The 15,492-nt window shown below is 41.4% G+C and overlaps 1 protein-coding gene across 1 annotated transcript in view; it reads right to left on the bottom strand.

Annotated features, from left to right (window-relative positions):
- The window catches only part of VAT1L (vesicle amine transport 1 like), a 54,473-nt gene that overhangs the window by 30,615 nt on the left and 8,366 nt on the right, over positions 1–15,492 (bottom strand). Inside the window, exons 3-4 of the mRNA XM_086469417.1 lie at positions 13,011–13,226; positions 1,971–2,113 (exon numbers count right to left, since the gene is read on the bottom strand). Of these exons, the coding sequence (XP_086325543.1) occupies positions 1,971–2,113; positions 13,011–13,226 (359 nt within the window). The remainder of the gene's footprint in view (positions 1–1,970; positions 2,114–13,010; positions 13,227–15,492) is intronic.

The following is a 15,492-nucleotide window of genomic DNA, read 5'->3' as shown; positions in this document are numbered from 1 at the left end:
CCAAACGTTAATCATACAGAGCACAGTATACAGCTAATATCCCGCCAAACAAACAACTACACTGTTCCCCCCACTGCCTCTTCCAAAAGACAATTTGTCTCTACAGTGGTCTCAGAATTACCACTGTACTTTTTTATTTTTTTTCAATGCAAAGTGAAAATACACAGATCTGAGCAACAAATCAGAGTACTGGCACATTCTACAGGCTGTCATTCTCACTTTCACATCAGGACTATCAATTGTGCTAATACTACACACCTCTAGACCAGGAAAAAGGCACAATCTAGCTCACTGCATCTGCATTTTACCTTTTGTACCCACTGGTTCTCTGCCTCATTGGTCTAATGCGAGGTGAAAAACTATGTGAAAATGCAAGATCACCAAAACCAGTTTTAACAACTCTAGAGAGCAGAATTCCACCCCTTCAAAACCAGGTTTCCTTTTGATTTCAGTAGTTACAGTCTGTTATGCAGAGTCAGGGGTGGTGTCAGGGAAGCGTCCCAAAAGGAACTGTCCTAATGAAGGGCAGAAGCAGCCAACATTATGGGCAATCATAAAGTTATCAGAAGTGAAAGGGTCTTTATTCCTTTTTCTTAGCACTGATTTCTGTTGTATCTGCTCCCACATCACATACCTACTTAGATCACATCTTCTGCTGACCCTGCCAAGAGTTAGGATTAAGGTTTGTACTGAACTCTGTTCATGTTTTCAAGTGTTCTTTCTTGCTGAATCCACGTTTGTAATGTGGGGATTGCTAGAATTCAGTCTTCATCTCACTACAGCAATTTTCCAGGGGCAGTAAGACACTTAGGCATGTATACTTCCCCAAGAGAAAGGCTATCGAAGGGCTGAAGGAAGGTGCTGCAATTCTTCTGAGCTGTAAGAAAACGGCAGGGGTGTCATCTGCTGGACGAGTCCTATCTGCTTTGGTGAAACTTCCCATATGGAAAAATTTTCCTTTGCTCTAAAACTTCCTTTGTGATGGGTCATTTCAAGTGTTCTCTTAAGCCCTTGGGAGTGTGCCAGAAACAGCAGCAGGACACCCTGCTTTCTCCTCCACCACCAGCCTGGATTGCTAACAGCTCAGACAAAACTCTGCGATATACTCTTTGAGGGCTAGTAACCCTCGTACGGAGAGACCTTCCGAGACTTCACATGCCACGCTGAGGGACGTGTAAGTTTGACAGGAAGCCTGTCGACTGTACTACCTCGGCATGCCCCTTTGAGAAACTTCGTGGTTTATGCCCAGCTACATAATCTAGTGTTTTGACAGACACAAGATGAAGGGAAAACATTATTCTTATCTCTCTGACAGGCAAAATCAAAAAGACATTTTTTACTAAGATCTTCTGATCAATTTTAAAGTTTCGCCACCTGTATCAACATCAACATCTAAAAACAGTTACACGGACTGGAAAACAAAGCATTTGAAAGCATGTAAACAGAAACACACAGGATGACTTCAAAAGGCAACAGGATGATTCTAATCTGAATGCAAACAAACAAAATCTAAAGATCTGAAATTAAAACAGACATTGTGCTCTGATATCAGTCCCTGGCAAAGGATAAAACCCAGGCAGACAGAAACACACCAGAAAACTCCAAAACCTGGATAACTTACAGATCCACTGAAAATATCTTACTCAGTGCATTACAGTGAGCTACTACGTATGCAGATAACGGCAAAGTACATCCTTCTGTTAAGACCTTTATTCTTTTTCACTGAGTTTACTTTGCTCGCAACAGATGCCCAAATGTGAACATGCACTAACAAAGCTTTTGTTCCTTATAAAGAAAAGGGACATGCTTGCTATCTTCTCCCTTGCAGTGGACAGATGGAGTATCTGGAATAAGCGACAGCTCCCAAACTCACAAATGTAATCTCTTCCCACAAACACAATCAGCGTGCTGTCTTTCACAGTATTTTGCCAGATACTATACAACCCTAACTCAGGAAAAGGAAAGATTACCTTTTTACTTCTTGAACATAGTCTGCATTTCTGTCAAACAGGTGAGTTACTGAGTCTTTGATTGCTTCATGTTTGAAAGATGAAGCTGTTCCAAAAACAGTAACATTGGGAATAGTCGAACAGAGCTGAGCAACAGCTTGACCCTGCAAACACATTATTATGTTAGTTCACTGACATAGAAACTGGTTGACAGACTTTGCAGCTGCCAGTTCACCCATGACACAGCAAAATCCAAGACCAAACATGTGCAAGGACTTCCCAAACCGATTTCTGGACAGTGCAATGCAGTTCAGCCACAGGAAAAAAAAAACAGACTTAAATCAAAAGGATATTCAGAAAGCAAAGCAACTGCAGTGATACAAGTGATTAAATGTACCAAAAATTGTACTGGAAAAGGAGTTCTTTTTGATCTGTTAACACAGCCAGTGTAATTTAAGGGAAATGGCATTAATTTACAAGGACCACCAAACATGATTACTCAAGAGTGCTACAGAAATATTTCTCATTTGTTACTTGCATCCTGTGTGTACTTCCCCCAGAGCCCCTTGAGTAACGTCAGCAGTCATCTTTGCACTTCATACCTCAGAACAGCGCTGAGTGCCTCCACACGTGATTCAAATTCTCTCTGCTCACGGGGAAGGCCCTGCAGCACCTGCTGCCAGCACAGAACTTCTGGCAGATAATGTAAAAATACTTGGCTCCTCTGATACTCAGATACAGCTGTTACACTTCGGGTTTTTTGGGTCCCAACACAGAAGATCCAGGACAGTCAGTGCCAGGACAGCACATAGTCTACCATTCCTAAGTGATCACATTTTCTTGCGGTTTCAGCGGAAGACACCAAGTTGGTGTAACAAACACTGCATAGTAAAGCAAATGTGGTTTACCCCTCATTAATAACAATAATTACTACTGATTATTCAAAGGGCAGGAATAGCCTTGAGTCACACTAACAAGTCTGCTTAGGTCAGTGCCCCCACCTCAAAACTGATCAACTGCAAAGGGGATCAAATGGCCTAGAGTACATCTAGGAAACTCATTCTCCTTGTACATCCCTCCTGTGTCCGGGCAGGAATCCAGATGGTATGCCAGTGTTTAGGTAGGACTTGGGGCATTGAGAGAATTTGTGCATTCAAATGTCTGTACTTCAACTTTGCAGCTTCAGGCCCCACAAGGCTTCAACTTCTCTAAGTTTTAACCTCTAATTTCATGAGGTTGAGAGAAGGGAAGCGCTGCATAAATGCTGAGCCATCTAGATTTCAAAAAAGATCCTAACAGGTCATCTTTTTACAACTCTGGGTTTTGTTTCAACACACTAACAAGTGGCAGACAGACACAGATGGTAGCCACATCCTGCCTCTTGTTGTAACCACATTATTCCACTGGAACTAGCACGTTACACAGATATGCCCAGAAGCAAGAAATAGCACTGTCATTCTAAAAATACTGTCTGGTGGAATTCAGCAGATTCTTACTTATATTTACAGCCAAAAGATTGTCATTTGTAAACTGTATGCATGACCAGTAAAATCATCCATGGATAAACACATTTCTGTTCATTCCAACCAGAAACCCTGATTATTAGTATGCAAATACCAGTAATCAGTGCTTGGGTTTTATTTACAGTAGAATAATTATATAACCCTGCATACCCTGGGGGTCTTGGCATCCTCACATATAACGCTGAATGTAATTGCTAGTGACAGTCCTCTGAGCTGAACATCACAAGAGAGGACAGTATCATTATTTATGTATGGTGGCATCGAGGAGTTTCAGATTGGTTTCCTGCTGGATGAGTCATAAACAGCTATACAGCAACGCACACTTTATGGGATCCTTTGGACAGGGACCAACAGACATAGAGAAGAGAGCAGAAGGGGCGATGCATTCTCATTCTTACTCTACAGATGAGAAGTGGAATAGCCCAGCAAACTGAATAACCCGTCCAACAGCTCAGAGAAACTTACAGCAGGACCCAGGTATGAATGCTGATTTGTAGGATGGTAATCCAACACCAAACAGAAATGACCTTTTCTTTTTAAAATCATCCACCATCTTCCTGGGTTGGAATCCCTAATCTCTTAGAAATCATAGGAAAATCCATTCCTGAGGGGCCTCATCTCACAAGACGTAATGCCTTCAGGGAGCAGACAACGTTTCGCTCTTCTCATACTTCATTTCTCTATTACTTACTGTCTCATTCTGAAGCCCAGGTTTCAGCCTCCACAAATATTGTAACATAAAATTACAAGAAAAAAATTAATCTGTACTTTGTATCTCTCCTCTTCTTGGTAATTTTCACCAGCGATCCACTTTTCTCACTTTCTGTGTCTCTCAGAAAACCATCGCCCACAGTGATTTAGTTAAGTCAGTATTTTATAGTGTATGCCAGTTGAATGAAAATCTGACACTATTGATCTATTCTCTAGTTTTCTGCATTTTCAATCTAACTTGGGAAGATGAGGGATAATGAGTATATCCCAAATCAAAACCAGTGAATGTTTAAAAGGTCAAATATTAGAGCAGACTTTTATCCTGCAGAAGATGATGAACATTTAACAAACTGACAGATGAACAGGAGAAATGCACAAAAACCCCAGGAAGTGCATAACCTGTTTTCCTCCTGACTCAAACTTGTCACTACACCCCCTCTCCCCCCATAGAGATAAGCTTATCTAAAATCCCAGATCAGAATACTTTCCAGCTTTCTGTAGATATTTAAATCCTAAAACTGACTCATATGACCAGTACTTTTATAATTGGATGAACAACATCACTGAAGAATTTTGAGGCAATTCCACAAACATTCTTCTACAGCTTTCTGAGGATCTTAATTTGATGTTGACTCGTACTTATTTTTGTGCAAAGTATCCTTAGTATTTGCCTCTCAGAAATCTAGGAATAAAGACACACTGGACTTCTCATGCTTTCCCCACCGAAATAGGAGAATTGAACTTAACCTATGAACTCAAACATTTCACTAATTTCTGTGGAATTCGTCTAAGCTCCAAAACAGCACTGTGGCTACGCAAGTCACTTTTAAGTCTCTTTTCTAATCCCTCAAGTCATCTCGCTACCTCTGGATTAGTAGCTAGTGTTTAGAGGGCTACACATTCTAACTGCAAGTATGCAAGGGCCCAGTGTTCAGGATGTCCATAGTTCACAAACTAAGTACACACAGAGGGCGCTGCAACTAGAAGGAAGAGCATCCTATTCCCAGGGCCCAGGCGAGGTATCCATGCCCGCTCCCATCTCCCTGCACACTCTCACCTTTAATCACAGGGGCACAGGAGCCCTGTCCTGTCTTTTGGATTCCAAAAGCCATTCCCCTCCCAAAAACTGCCCTGTGGTAGACAGAGACAAGAGGGCTTTCTGTCTCCTCCGGGCCCAGACAAATCCACATCACCTCTGCTACCAGCTTTCACCATGGAGACCACACGGATACGGAAGCAGGCACCATGCTATCAGAAATAGTGTATGAACTCTAAAACCTTACAAGAGGGTGTCTAATTAGATAGGCATGACTTGAAAAATGAAAATAAAACTCTTCACACATCTCATTTTTCATATACGATGCAAATGTCTACATGTAAGTACTCACTAGATTCTTGCTTCCTGAACCTAGGAAAATTAGTAAGTGGCAAAAAATAATTCTCACTTCGACAACTAATTTTACCTTTAATAGGATACAGCAGTCTCGGAAAAAAAAATCAACTGCTTCACTGAAGGGATAGCCACGGTTACAACATATTCCCTTAAAATGAAATTAATCTCATTTTAAAAATATATATATTATATACTACTTATCATGCAGAACTCCACACAGTGAGTCCTCAATGAAATTAAGAATTTGGATTAAAGCGTTCTGGGGAAATGAAGCATGTCTCCTAATATTGGATTTGGCACAGGATTCCTGTGTCTCTTTAGCTTCAAAGTCTGTTTGATGGATTCCTTTTCAAGGTATCCTGTCAATTTATAAAACCAGTATGTTGAACCTAATCTACACATATCATTATTATAGAGTTTATTATAAATGGATATTCCTATAGTAGTTATAGATCCAGTAAAAAGATTGAGATTTCTTTACATTTCTTTGCTTTAAACCCCAAATTTAAACCTGCAGGATTAGAAACTTCTCATACAGACATAATCACATAAAAGAACAGAAATGTAGATTTTTAAGAAATAAAAATGAAATACTGGTCTGTGCATTTCAGCAATTTCAAAGTAAAAAAAAAGTCACTGACATTTAAAAGTCACTCTAGAAAGCATGAATAGAAGAAAACTTACCAATCTAATTAGCTCATTAACAGTAATTTGCCACTGGATGAAATACAGTTAAGGGGTATACGTTAGTGGATTTTCAAAAGGGTCTGACCTAATGGCACAAGCCAGCCCCCAGTCTGATGTGCAAGCTGTGCACTGAAATACAGCAGCTATAGATCAGTATACTTTCAAGAAAGCATCTTTTTTGCTACTACGTAAAGTGAGGCCAGCTTTATAGCAGGAGAGAGCAAACCATTTGAAAGACATCACCCTGCAAAACTACATTGATTAGAACCAATAGCATCGCTGAAATTACCAATTCTATGACACATTTTTGCAGCCCAAAGGTGCTACAGCATTTTTTAAAAAATCATTCAGACTTAATCTTGCACAAGAAACCTGTCTGGAACCGAACATGAGGAGAATCCACATTTCCAAAATGCTCTGATACCACATAACCATATCTGAAGGTGGTACGGAGTACATAAACATCATAAGAAAATGGTAAGAAGACATCTATTAATCTCCTGGCATCAAGGAAAACTTTTCTCTGGTGTTAGGGGAAGTCAGGCACACAACACTCCATCTCCCGACAGTGTCGTTTTTCCAATTACAGCAGAGGAAACTGGAAACCAAACGCTAAGGTGAACACTGCAGAGTGGACAAACTGAAATGCGATTCTTCAACAAGCGTAAGGCAGCATCTGCCACACTCAGTGCACCATCAATAGGTTTTGGAGTAGAGGGAGGGAAAGGGAGAGTCACTATGAAATAATGATCTCTTTTACCCTCAAAATCTCTTATTTTCTGCAACAATTAGCAGGGTGTGTTTTCTCCTACCCCCTTGCAAAATTGGGCAGCTGAGGTGCATCCAAAACTCAAGAGCTGAATCTCCATCTGATATAAATCCCTACAGTTTAATGGAGCTACGACAACATACCCCAGGGGAGATCCTCACCCAGGGGATACAAGCTCTATCGCAAAGGCAGAGCAGCCAAGGAAGAGTTAAGCTCTGCCTGTCTGTGACATGACTCAGCAGGGGATCCAGCGAAAGGACACGTCCTCTGGGGAGTGCAGGGCTTCCAGAGGCAAAAAGAAAGGCCTTCAGAGACTGCAGCCTGCTTTGGTCAGGGAAATTGCTTTTTGTGTATGACTCGTCAGGCTTTTGTGTTTGATTAACAGATTATGCTCCGAAGCAGTGTCTGGAAATAGACTCCGGCAGGGCACTGGGACTCTCCCGAGCTGCTGAGGGAGCACATCCACCGCTTCAGAGGGCAGCTCAGCACTGAGATACCCTGCCTGGCTTCAAGTGAGATCGCCCGGGTACTCCAAGTGAGATCGCCTTGGTTACAGAGAGCTCTGTGTGAGCTGATTTATTCCCTTCCTTGGCTGCTGGAGATGAAATAAGAGGAAAGCACTTAATCAAATGCAGAACAACTACGAACTGCTTGTATGAAAATAGCAAGTGCAGTCCTGGGAGGTATCAGGTAAAGATTTCAGCAAAGTGGGAAGTATTAATGCCACTGAACAGTATGCTGGCCAGGACCATCAGAGTAGTGGAGTAAATTCTAATTACTCCCATTCAAGAAGGACTGACTCAAACACAAGAGTGCTATTTAATGTGCTCCTACCTGCTAGGTGCAGACAGGCCCATATTCAGTCTACCCATACAATGTTTAAAAGGATCAGGGATGCTGTGAGACCTATTTTAAAAGGCTCTGGCTTTCATACCAGCTTACTGCTGCTTTGCTGCCAACCAGCTCAGAGCCCAGGAAATGTGTATGTGTTTGCCTGGACCACTGTCTGTAGGATGACCAAGGAAACAGACATCTGACCTTAGAAAAAAATGGGTATGAACAAACAAAACTGCTTTCAGCCTGAAAAATAAAGGCCAAGGAGAGATTTGATTCCGAACTTGTTTCAGCCATAAACATATATACCACCTACCAAAAAGATCTGAAAGAAGTGCCCCAACAGGCAAGAACAGCTAATTTTAATGTAACGGATAACACCAGCAGAAGGACAAAAATACATTAACTGGCCACAAATAAAGGCTGGAAATTGAGAAAGATTTCTCACCGAGCAAGACAGAGAAGAGAGAATTTGAAGGGATAAACACATAAGGATTTTTTTATGAAGAAATTTGATAATTTCTATATGCTGCCTGTGACAGCAGGTGACTAGATTTACTAAGGAGTGCCCGTTCTTCGTCAGAGAAAATATCACCACTTCAGTGATTCAGTTTGGAACACATCCTCAAATATTTGCAATTTATGCAGGGGAGACACAATAAGAAAAAAAGGGTTCCTGCCAAGCAGGAACCAGTCCTGCCAGGATGACCTAAATCTGTTGCCAAGTCAGATTTACCCTTCAAATTCAAACATGAGACCTGCATCTGTAACTTACTCTGCATGCACTTCCTCTGCTGCTGAGCCTGACAGGGAAGGTCAGACCACAGCTTCAGGACAGCAACTGATGCTCCTGCATGAAAGGCAGCTTTATTTTAGCATCTGTAAGATCAAAATGCTAAAGAACTGGCTAATAATTCTGCCAGTGATGAAACTGAAGTATTTACACAGTCTTGGTAAGTGACCAAAGTTTTGTGCTCTAAATATTCAGAATAGGAACTACATAAAGAGCAAACAAATAAGCAAATGGCATAATGGCCATCTCTCACAAATCTAAATCCCTGAAGGAATTCATCTTCCAGGTAGGTATCACAGAGATAGAGACTGGATTTACTAAAGCTAGGGGAGACGAGCCTAGAGTTTTTTTGCTGGTTTGTTTTTTAATACAACGGTCCTGTATTTATACTAATTCAACTAATCCAGGATACAGTTTACATGTTTACATTAATAATTTTAAGAGCGACTTCATAATCTCATACAAGCCTGTGCTGTGACTTGCACTGACTTAAGCACTTCATTTTAAAGAACTAATTGCTTCACGCAGCAGATCACTCCCAGCAGATCACTCCCAGCGGGGTGCATGCTATTGCTCAGTTTTACTCTGTATTTTCTTCAGTTGCCACTTTGCTTCACTTGAAAAAAAGATGTGGGAGTTCATTTGTGAAGGGAGTTACTCTACCATTGCAAACATTAATCACCACATTCTACAGTTAAGATAGGTCAATACATGTCCTGCTGTAAGTCATATGTTCTTGCAAACTCGTATTTCTGGGCAGTAGTTTCTATGTGTGGATAACAGGAACTTTTTGAAGTTCAGCGTCAGCTGACTTTCTCCTTATTTTAGCAATCAGTTCAGAAGGACATTTAAACATTTCCATAGCTTTAAACATTTAAACTCTACTCGCATTACACAATTATATCTTTTCTTAATTATCGAACTGCCCTGCTACTCAATATAACGGTTTAAGCAGAAGTGTGAAGCGTCCTGCCTAGCAGAGGCCTGAAAGGGAGCACAGGACAACTGTTGTCCTTGTTAGATCTTGGTCAGTAGCAGCTCGAGCAACGGTAACAGAAAGCTTTGCAAGGTATTAACTTCTCATCGATGTCTGATGGAACCATGCCATGCAACTGTGAGCCTGGACCATGCTTTCCTAGAAGGCCCCAAAAAATTTCTCCAGCCGACTTCACTGTCCAGGCTGAGAGCTGAGAGTCAGTCTCTCTTAACTGCCCCTATCTCAAGAGGGGAAAAGAGACAGGAACACCAAACCAACCCCCAAAGCAGCCCCCTTTCCAAACAAACAAAATCAACAAGCCAGCCCTAGGAAACGAGAGCAAACACAATCTCTCCTTTCAAAGCACCTTTTAAAGCAGCAGGTCCTCCTCTTCACACGGAAGGCTACACTACACCAACAGTGTCAGAAGCTGAGTTTGTGAGTGCCCACCTCTCTCCTCCCGGTTCAGAGAGACAAGGTGCTTCCCTACAACCAGCTAGGCTTGACACCATGAACAGGGAAGATGCCCTGACCTTTCAGCTGCGTAGGTGGCAGGGAGGGTACTCATTTGGTACATGAAACAGGATTCAAGTGTCTGTAACAGACAGACAGGTACATGACACTTTTTTCAAGATAAATTATCCTGATGTATTTGCTTTTTCTCTATGTCATCTCCTGATGAAGTCCCCTGAACTTCTAGAAATAAGTAAACTGACTTGTCTAAAGCATCCTGTCAGACATTAAAGGCTACCATCACACACTAACCACGCTCCAGGCACAGATAGGAAGACAATTACTATAATTACCTCACTACCAAAAATATCTATAAACAAAAATAATAAACTGAGGCAATAAATAAGTAAAGGCCCTTGAGTCAGGGAAAATTCGCTACTTACTGAAAAAGCTGCAGGATCCTCGTAAAGGGGACTGAGGAGACAGAACAAAGAACCTCACAAACATTTTTGAAGCAACAAGTTCTTTTTCATAAACTGCCTGAAGCAGCTAAAATAATGATCTTGCATAATGAGAAAGGAACAATTACAAACCTCTAGTTCCACAGGGAGCCTACTGTCTCATTAAAGTGTTCTGGAATTTCTTCGACATTCATTTAGAAGAAAAAAAATGGACAGGTTTCCCACTTGCTGAAAGCGGGAATAGGCCTTCTATCTATTAAAAACCTCTTCCCATAGCAATTTCAGTGCCAGTTTTCTGTTTTATTAACTAAGAACTTTGTAAGAATGATTTGTTCAATCGAGGCTGTTAAATTGTTCAAAGGATTAACAGACAGATTATTACAGCAGTTTAAAGGGCAACACAGACCCCTCCAAAAATCTTTATTTCTAGTTAGCAGAAAGAAAAAAATTCCATGCATCTCCAGAGTGATATTTTACCTGTAAGACCTATCACGCAATGTGAAAAGTCTTTCCAGTTCTAGCTACACATGCTCCTCCCTTACCAGACACAACACGCTGCATGAGGCGCTCTCCCCTGTGACACGGTGATCAGCACCCTGTCTTGCGGCCCGGCCAGCCCCACCTCCCACTTAGGCAGAGTCCCCCCTGGATCTTACATAGACCTGTATCAGCTATTGGCCCACTTGGCTCTTCTTCCTGCACCTCTGGTCTTTCCCTTGGACATTCTGTTTTATTTAACTGCTTAGCAGGTGATGGATCTGGCTCCTCCTTGTTCTCCTGGCAGCCAACCAGGATCCACCCTCCCTTTAGCTTCTCTCAGAGAAGGTCCACAAGCAGCCACAGCAGAGGGCCAGCCAAAAGCTGCTCATCGAGCAGCTGCGATAAGAGAGAGGAAGCCGGCAGCTCCTTACAGACCAGCCCTGCACAGAGGCTGGGCGCTCGTGAAGACGACCACGAGAGCTGGGAGAGCACTGACAGTGCTTCAGGAAGAGAAGGAAGAAAACAACAGAGGCGAGTGAGGTTAGGCAGAAGAAGAGAAAGAAATAAAGAAATCCAGCAAGGACACTTTATCTTAATAAGGAGGAGGGGTTCATTTCCTCCAGATGCATGCATATGCACAAGGATTGCTTTTGGGTGTTCTCCTAATTCTGTATGCTCAGCCTGGGTCTGTATGGTGTCAGCTGGGCAAATGCCCTCACAGCTACAGCTGAGCCTTCAATTGCTGTAGAATATACAGTCCCCCTGAATGTGTGGCCTCATGTTGCTTTAACAGTCCTAAATTCCACATGAAAAGATTTAATACTAAAGAACAATAAAGTCAGCCATATCTAGGCTGCACTGTGCCAAAGCATAATACGATTATAAATTCCATTCATTTACAGAAGTATTCCAAGAGGACCATTTACTGCAAGTAGGATTATCGTTAGCTAAAAATACTTTGTACAGGGAACTCATGAATTTATTCCTTTGATTACAGCCTTCTTTTATATGAGAACCTGAAAGAAGGTCTAAGGGCACAGAATTAGGGATAAGGTTTTTGGAACTGCCCACCAGACCTCAGCAGACAACAGAATATAAATTTTGCATAAATAAGACATAACAGGAAAACAGAAGACGTACTAAAAATTGAAAGTCTGAGATCTGCTAATCTCAGGTTGTAAAATAGGTCTTATGGAAAAGGACTGCATCATTTCTAATGTAAACAAACTCCCCTCTCAGTACCTTAATATTTTTCACAAGCTAAATATTTTCCAAAGGAGAGAGATTTTCCTAAAAGATAGTTCAAGGAACTAGTAACACAAAATGTTGACTTCTTATTTCATTGTGTGGCCCAGTATTCGACCGAATTCATCCTACTGTTGCTTTACCCTCCTTACCAACAATCCAAACTTTGACAGGCAGCAGCCACCACTGACTAAAATTCAGCACTGTATATGTTCCTCAGGGTTGGCAGCATAATGCTTTTCATTGCTTTCAATCCCTCTACAACAAAGGGGCGGAGGGGAAGTCCTTCACAGAGAAAGGTCACACACACACTTGCACATGGTATGGCAGGAATATTCCAAGTGGACCGTTTGCTGCAAGGAGGATTATGGTTACCCACAAATACCTTGTGCAGGGAGTTGATTTGTTTATTCCTTTCATTCTAGCCTTCTTTTACATAGCAGTAGTACAAGGTGCCTAAGTTCAGGAATGCAACGTTTGGGACAGCACTTGGTTTTTGCAGGGATTTTTGGGTAGATTTATTGTCCAAACATTTTTATTTCACCAAAAGCTCCTGCCAACCATTCATATCAGCGTTTTGATGGGAAAACAGATGCAGTGTGTCCCACCGCAATCCCTCACATAGGGAAGTCTGATATCGAATCAAACTGCAGGGTCTGGCTCATTTCAGAAATCGAGATGCATCAGACTGCTTCAGTTACTTGGTGACAGGAAAGCAAGAAAAGTTCCAACTTACCACCCCACCTCCTGCCGAGTGAACCAGCACAGACATGCCTTCTCTCAGGTTAGCAACTTCAAAGAGCATCATGTAGGCAGTTACAAAGTTCATGGGAAACGCAGCAGCTTCAGAAAAACTCATGTCATCTGGGATCTTGTAGACAAATTCTACTGGGGTACACACTACTTCAGCCCATGCATTGTAGTTTACAAAAGCCATGACTCTGTCTCCAATCTACAAACAAAGAAGAAAACAACGTTGAGGATGTGGCTGCAACTGAGAATGTAGAGAGCAACTCTCCTGTTCAAGCTGTGGGTCACTGCCTGGCTGTGACGATAAAGGTGTTCCACATCTTTGGTAAAATGACAGTTAAGCTGCTCAGCTTTGGGCTTTTACCATTTTTTAATTGTATTTATTTAAAAAGCTGAATTTAACAAAAATATCCAAACCAAGTTAAAGCCACCTCTTTTTTGCTACACTGCTTCTCTGACGGAGCAGTCTTCCATCATCACTAATACAATCATCTTTTGCCAGCAGAGCTCCTAAATAACAAATAAACCATGAAAACAGCATTCTTACTAATAACCAGGAAATTTGCTTACAGAAAAAAGAAAAAAAAAGGAGAAAATATTAAAATAATATTGATGAGATGCACAGAATAAACAAAATTACACCTAAGATAATTTTCACTTTGCTTTCTCAGTCTTCACAGTACTTTAGAGCTACTTTTCCTCTCTGTGGATTGAGAAGGGGAGGCCTTGTACTCTGGTAGACAGAGCATATGAGAGGGTTAAGAAACCACTCACTTAGAAGATAACACCATTTGTATCCACTCTCTACTTTTATTATCTTAATAACTAATTCTACCAACACATTTCCATGATTGTCATTTCTACAGCCACGTGTCAGAGCAGAATTTGATCCTGCAGCTGCGAAGAAGCCACCTTAAACATCAAAAATATACTTGTGGATTCTAAGGCACTACTAAGCCTACAAAGTGAATCTGACAGGATTTAAAGGAGCTATGAAATATTCTCTCTAAATGTGATGTTTCTCTACTCCATTTCTTTGGAAAATATATAGTAGCGAAAGGGTATTTCACTATGGAGAAATAAAGATTTACGTTAATATTAGATACAGTTGGTTGCTCCTAGGAACCTTTCAGAGGTCCAGGCACATCAAATCCATACGTTTGTATAATGGCCCTCATGGCAGCTTCAGGTTTTTAAAATGGAGATAGTGACTCCCCACAGATGGACAAGAATAATAACAAGACATCTGGAGCTCTGAGGCTCCTGCAGGGGTACAATGAGACTTGGAAAGCAACACTTGTGTAAAAGCTGAAATTGATCAATTGGTCTGCTGGGGCTACTAGTGAGAGCCACAGTGAGCAAACGTTTGGCCAGTGCATATTACAACCCTCACAGCACAACTCTTACAAACTCTCGATCATGGCTCGTCACCAGCAGTCCCTACACATCTTTTACCTTGTCTTAGACCTCTTTGCCTTTCTATAATGCACCAACAAAAATAGCATCCTACCACAAAAGGAGCTCCTCGATGGAGCCACAGTGTCAGTAATAACGCAGGAATAGCATCAAACTTCAGGACTTCACGTTTTAACTAAAACTAACAGTAGCTGTCCCTCTAAAATACCTTTGCTTCTCTGCCTGATGCTGTCTATCTTACACTCTACTACTACCCACTACTGCTTTAGAAATACTACAGGTTGTTCTTGGATTACTTCAACTATATTCCACAGTAACAAAGTAAAGTACAACACTTTTCCCTTCAGGCAAATGTTTATAGCACAGGCACATTCTGGTCTCCCAAGTACTTGTCATCACTTTGGCTTTGGGATATGGTGGGTTTGCTAAAAGCTAAGGTGCTGCTGACAGTTCTGAAGGGTTTGTCTCTTTCAGAATGAGGATGCTGAAACAGAACTGTCATTCCAGTTTCACCAAAATGCCTCCTCCTTTTGAAAAACACATTCAAATTAACAAAGCCTCACTGGTAGCCGCTCTGTGGTTCCCTTTTGCTGTTAGAGAAGCGTCTAAAACCTAAAGTCTGCTAGGATTAATTAGGGAAGATGTTAACACATCCTATATCCCTGCAAACAAACATAAATGATTACCAAAAAGAATGCAGAGAAGTCCTTCTTGGTGATTCCCTAGCGATTTCTTAGTAATAATAAATAGTATATTTTACCACAAACACTATACAGAGCCTACTCATCACGTCAGATTAGGCCTTAGCTCCTGAGAATGATCTCCACAGCTGGAAAGACATCAGGCCCGATACATTTGAGCTCAGCAGAAATCACCTTTTTCTTTTAACAGGAGAAAGAATAGGCACTACACCATTATTCCATAAAAAAGGCTTTCTTTCAATGTAAAATATGCCATACAGCAGCACAATCACAGTGAATGAAGACAATAAATGGCTGGCAACATCTCAGGTGCAGTATCTCAGGTAGTACAGACAGGTAAGACACATTTTT

The sequence above is a fragment of the Leptosomus discolor genome, chromosome 8, assembly GCF_034619465.1.
Source record: "Leptosomus discolor isolate bLepDis1 chromosome 8, bLepDis1.hap2, whole genome shotgun sequence".
NCBI lineage: Eukaryota > Metazoa > Chordata > Aves > Leptosomiformes > Leptosomidae > Leptosomus > Leptosomus discolor.
The sequence above is the reverse complement of the archived record's forward strand: the minus strand, read 5'-3'. Positions and strand labels throughout refer to the sequence as shown.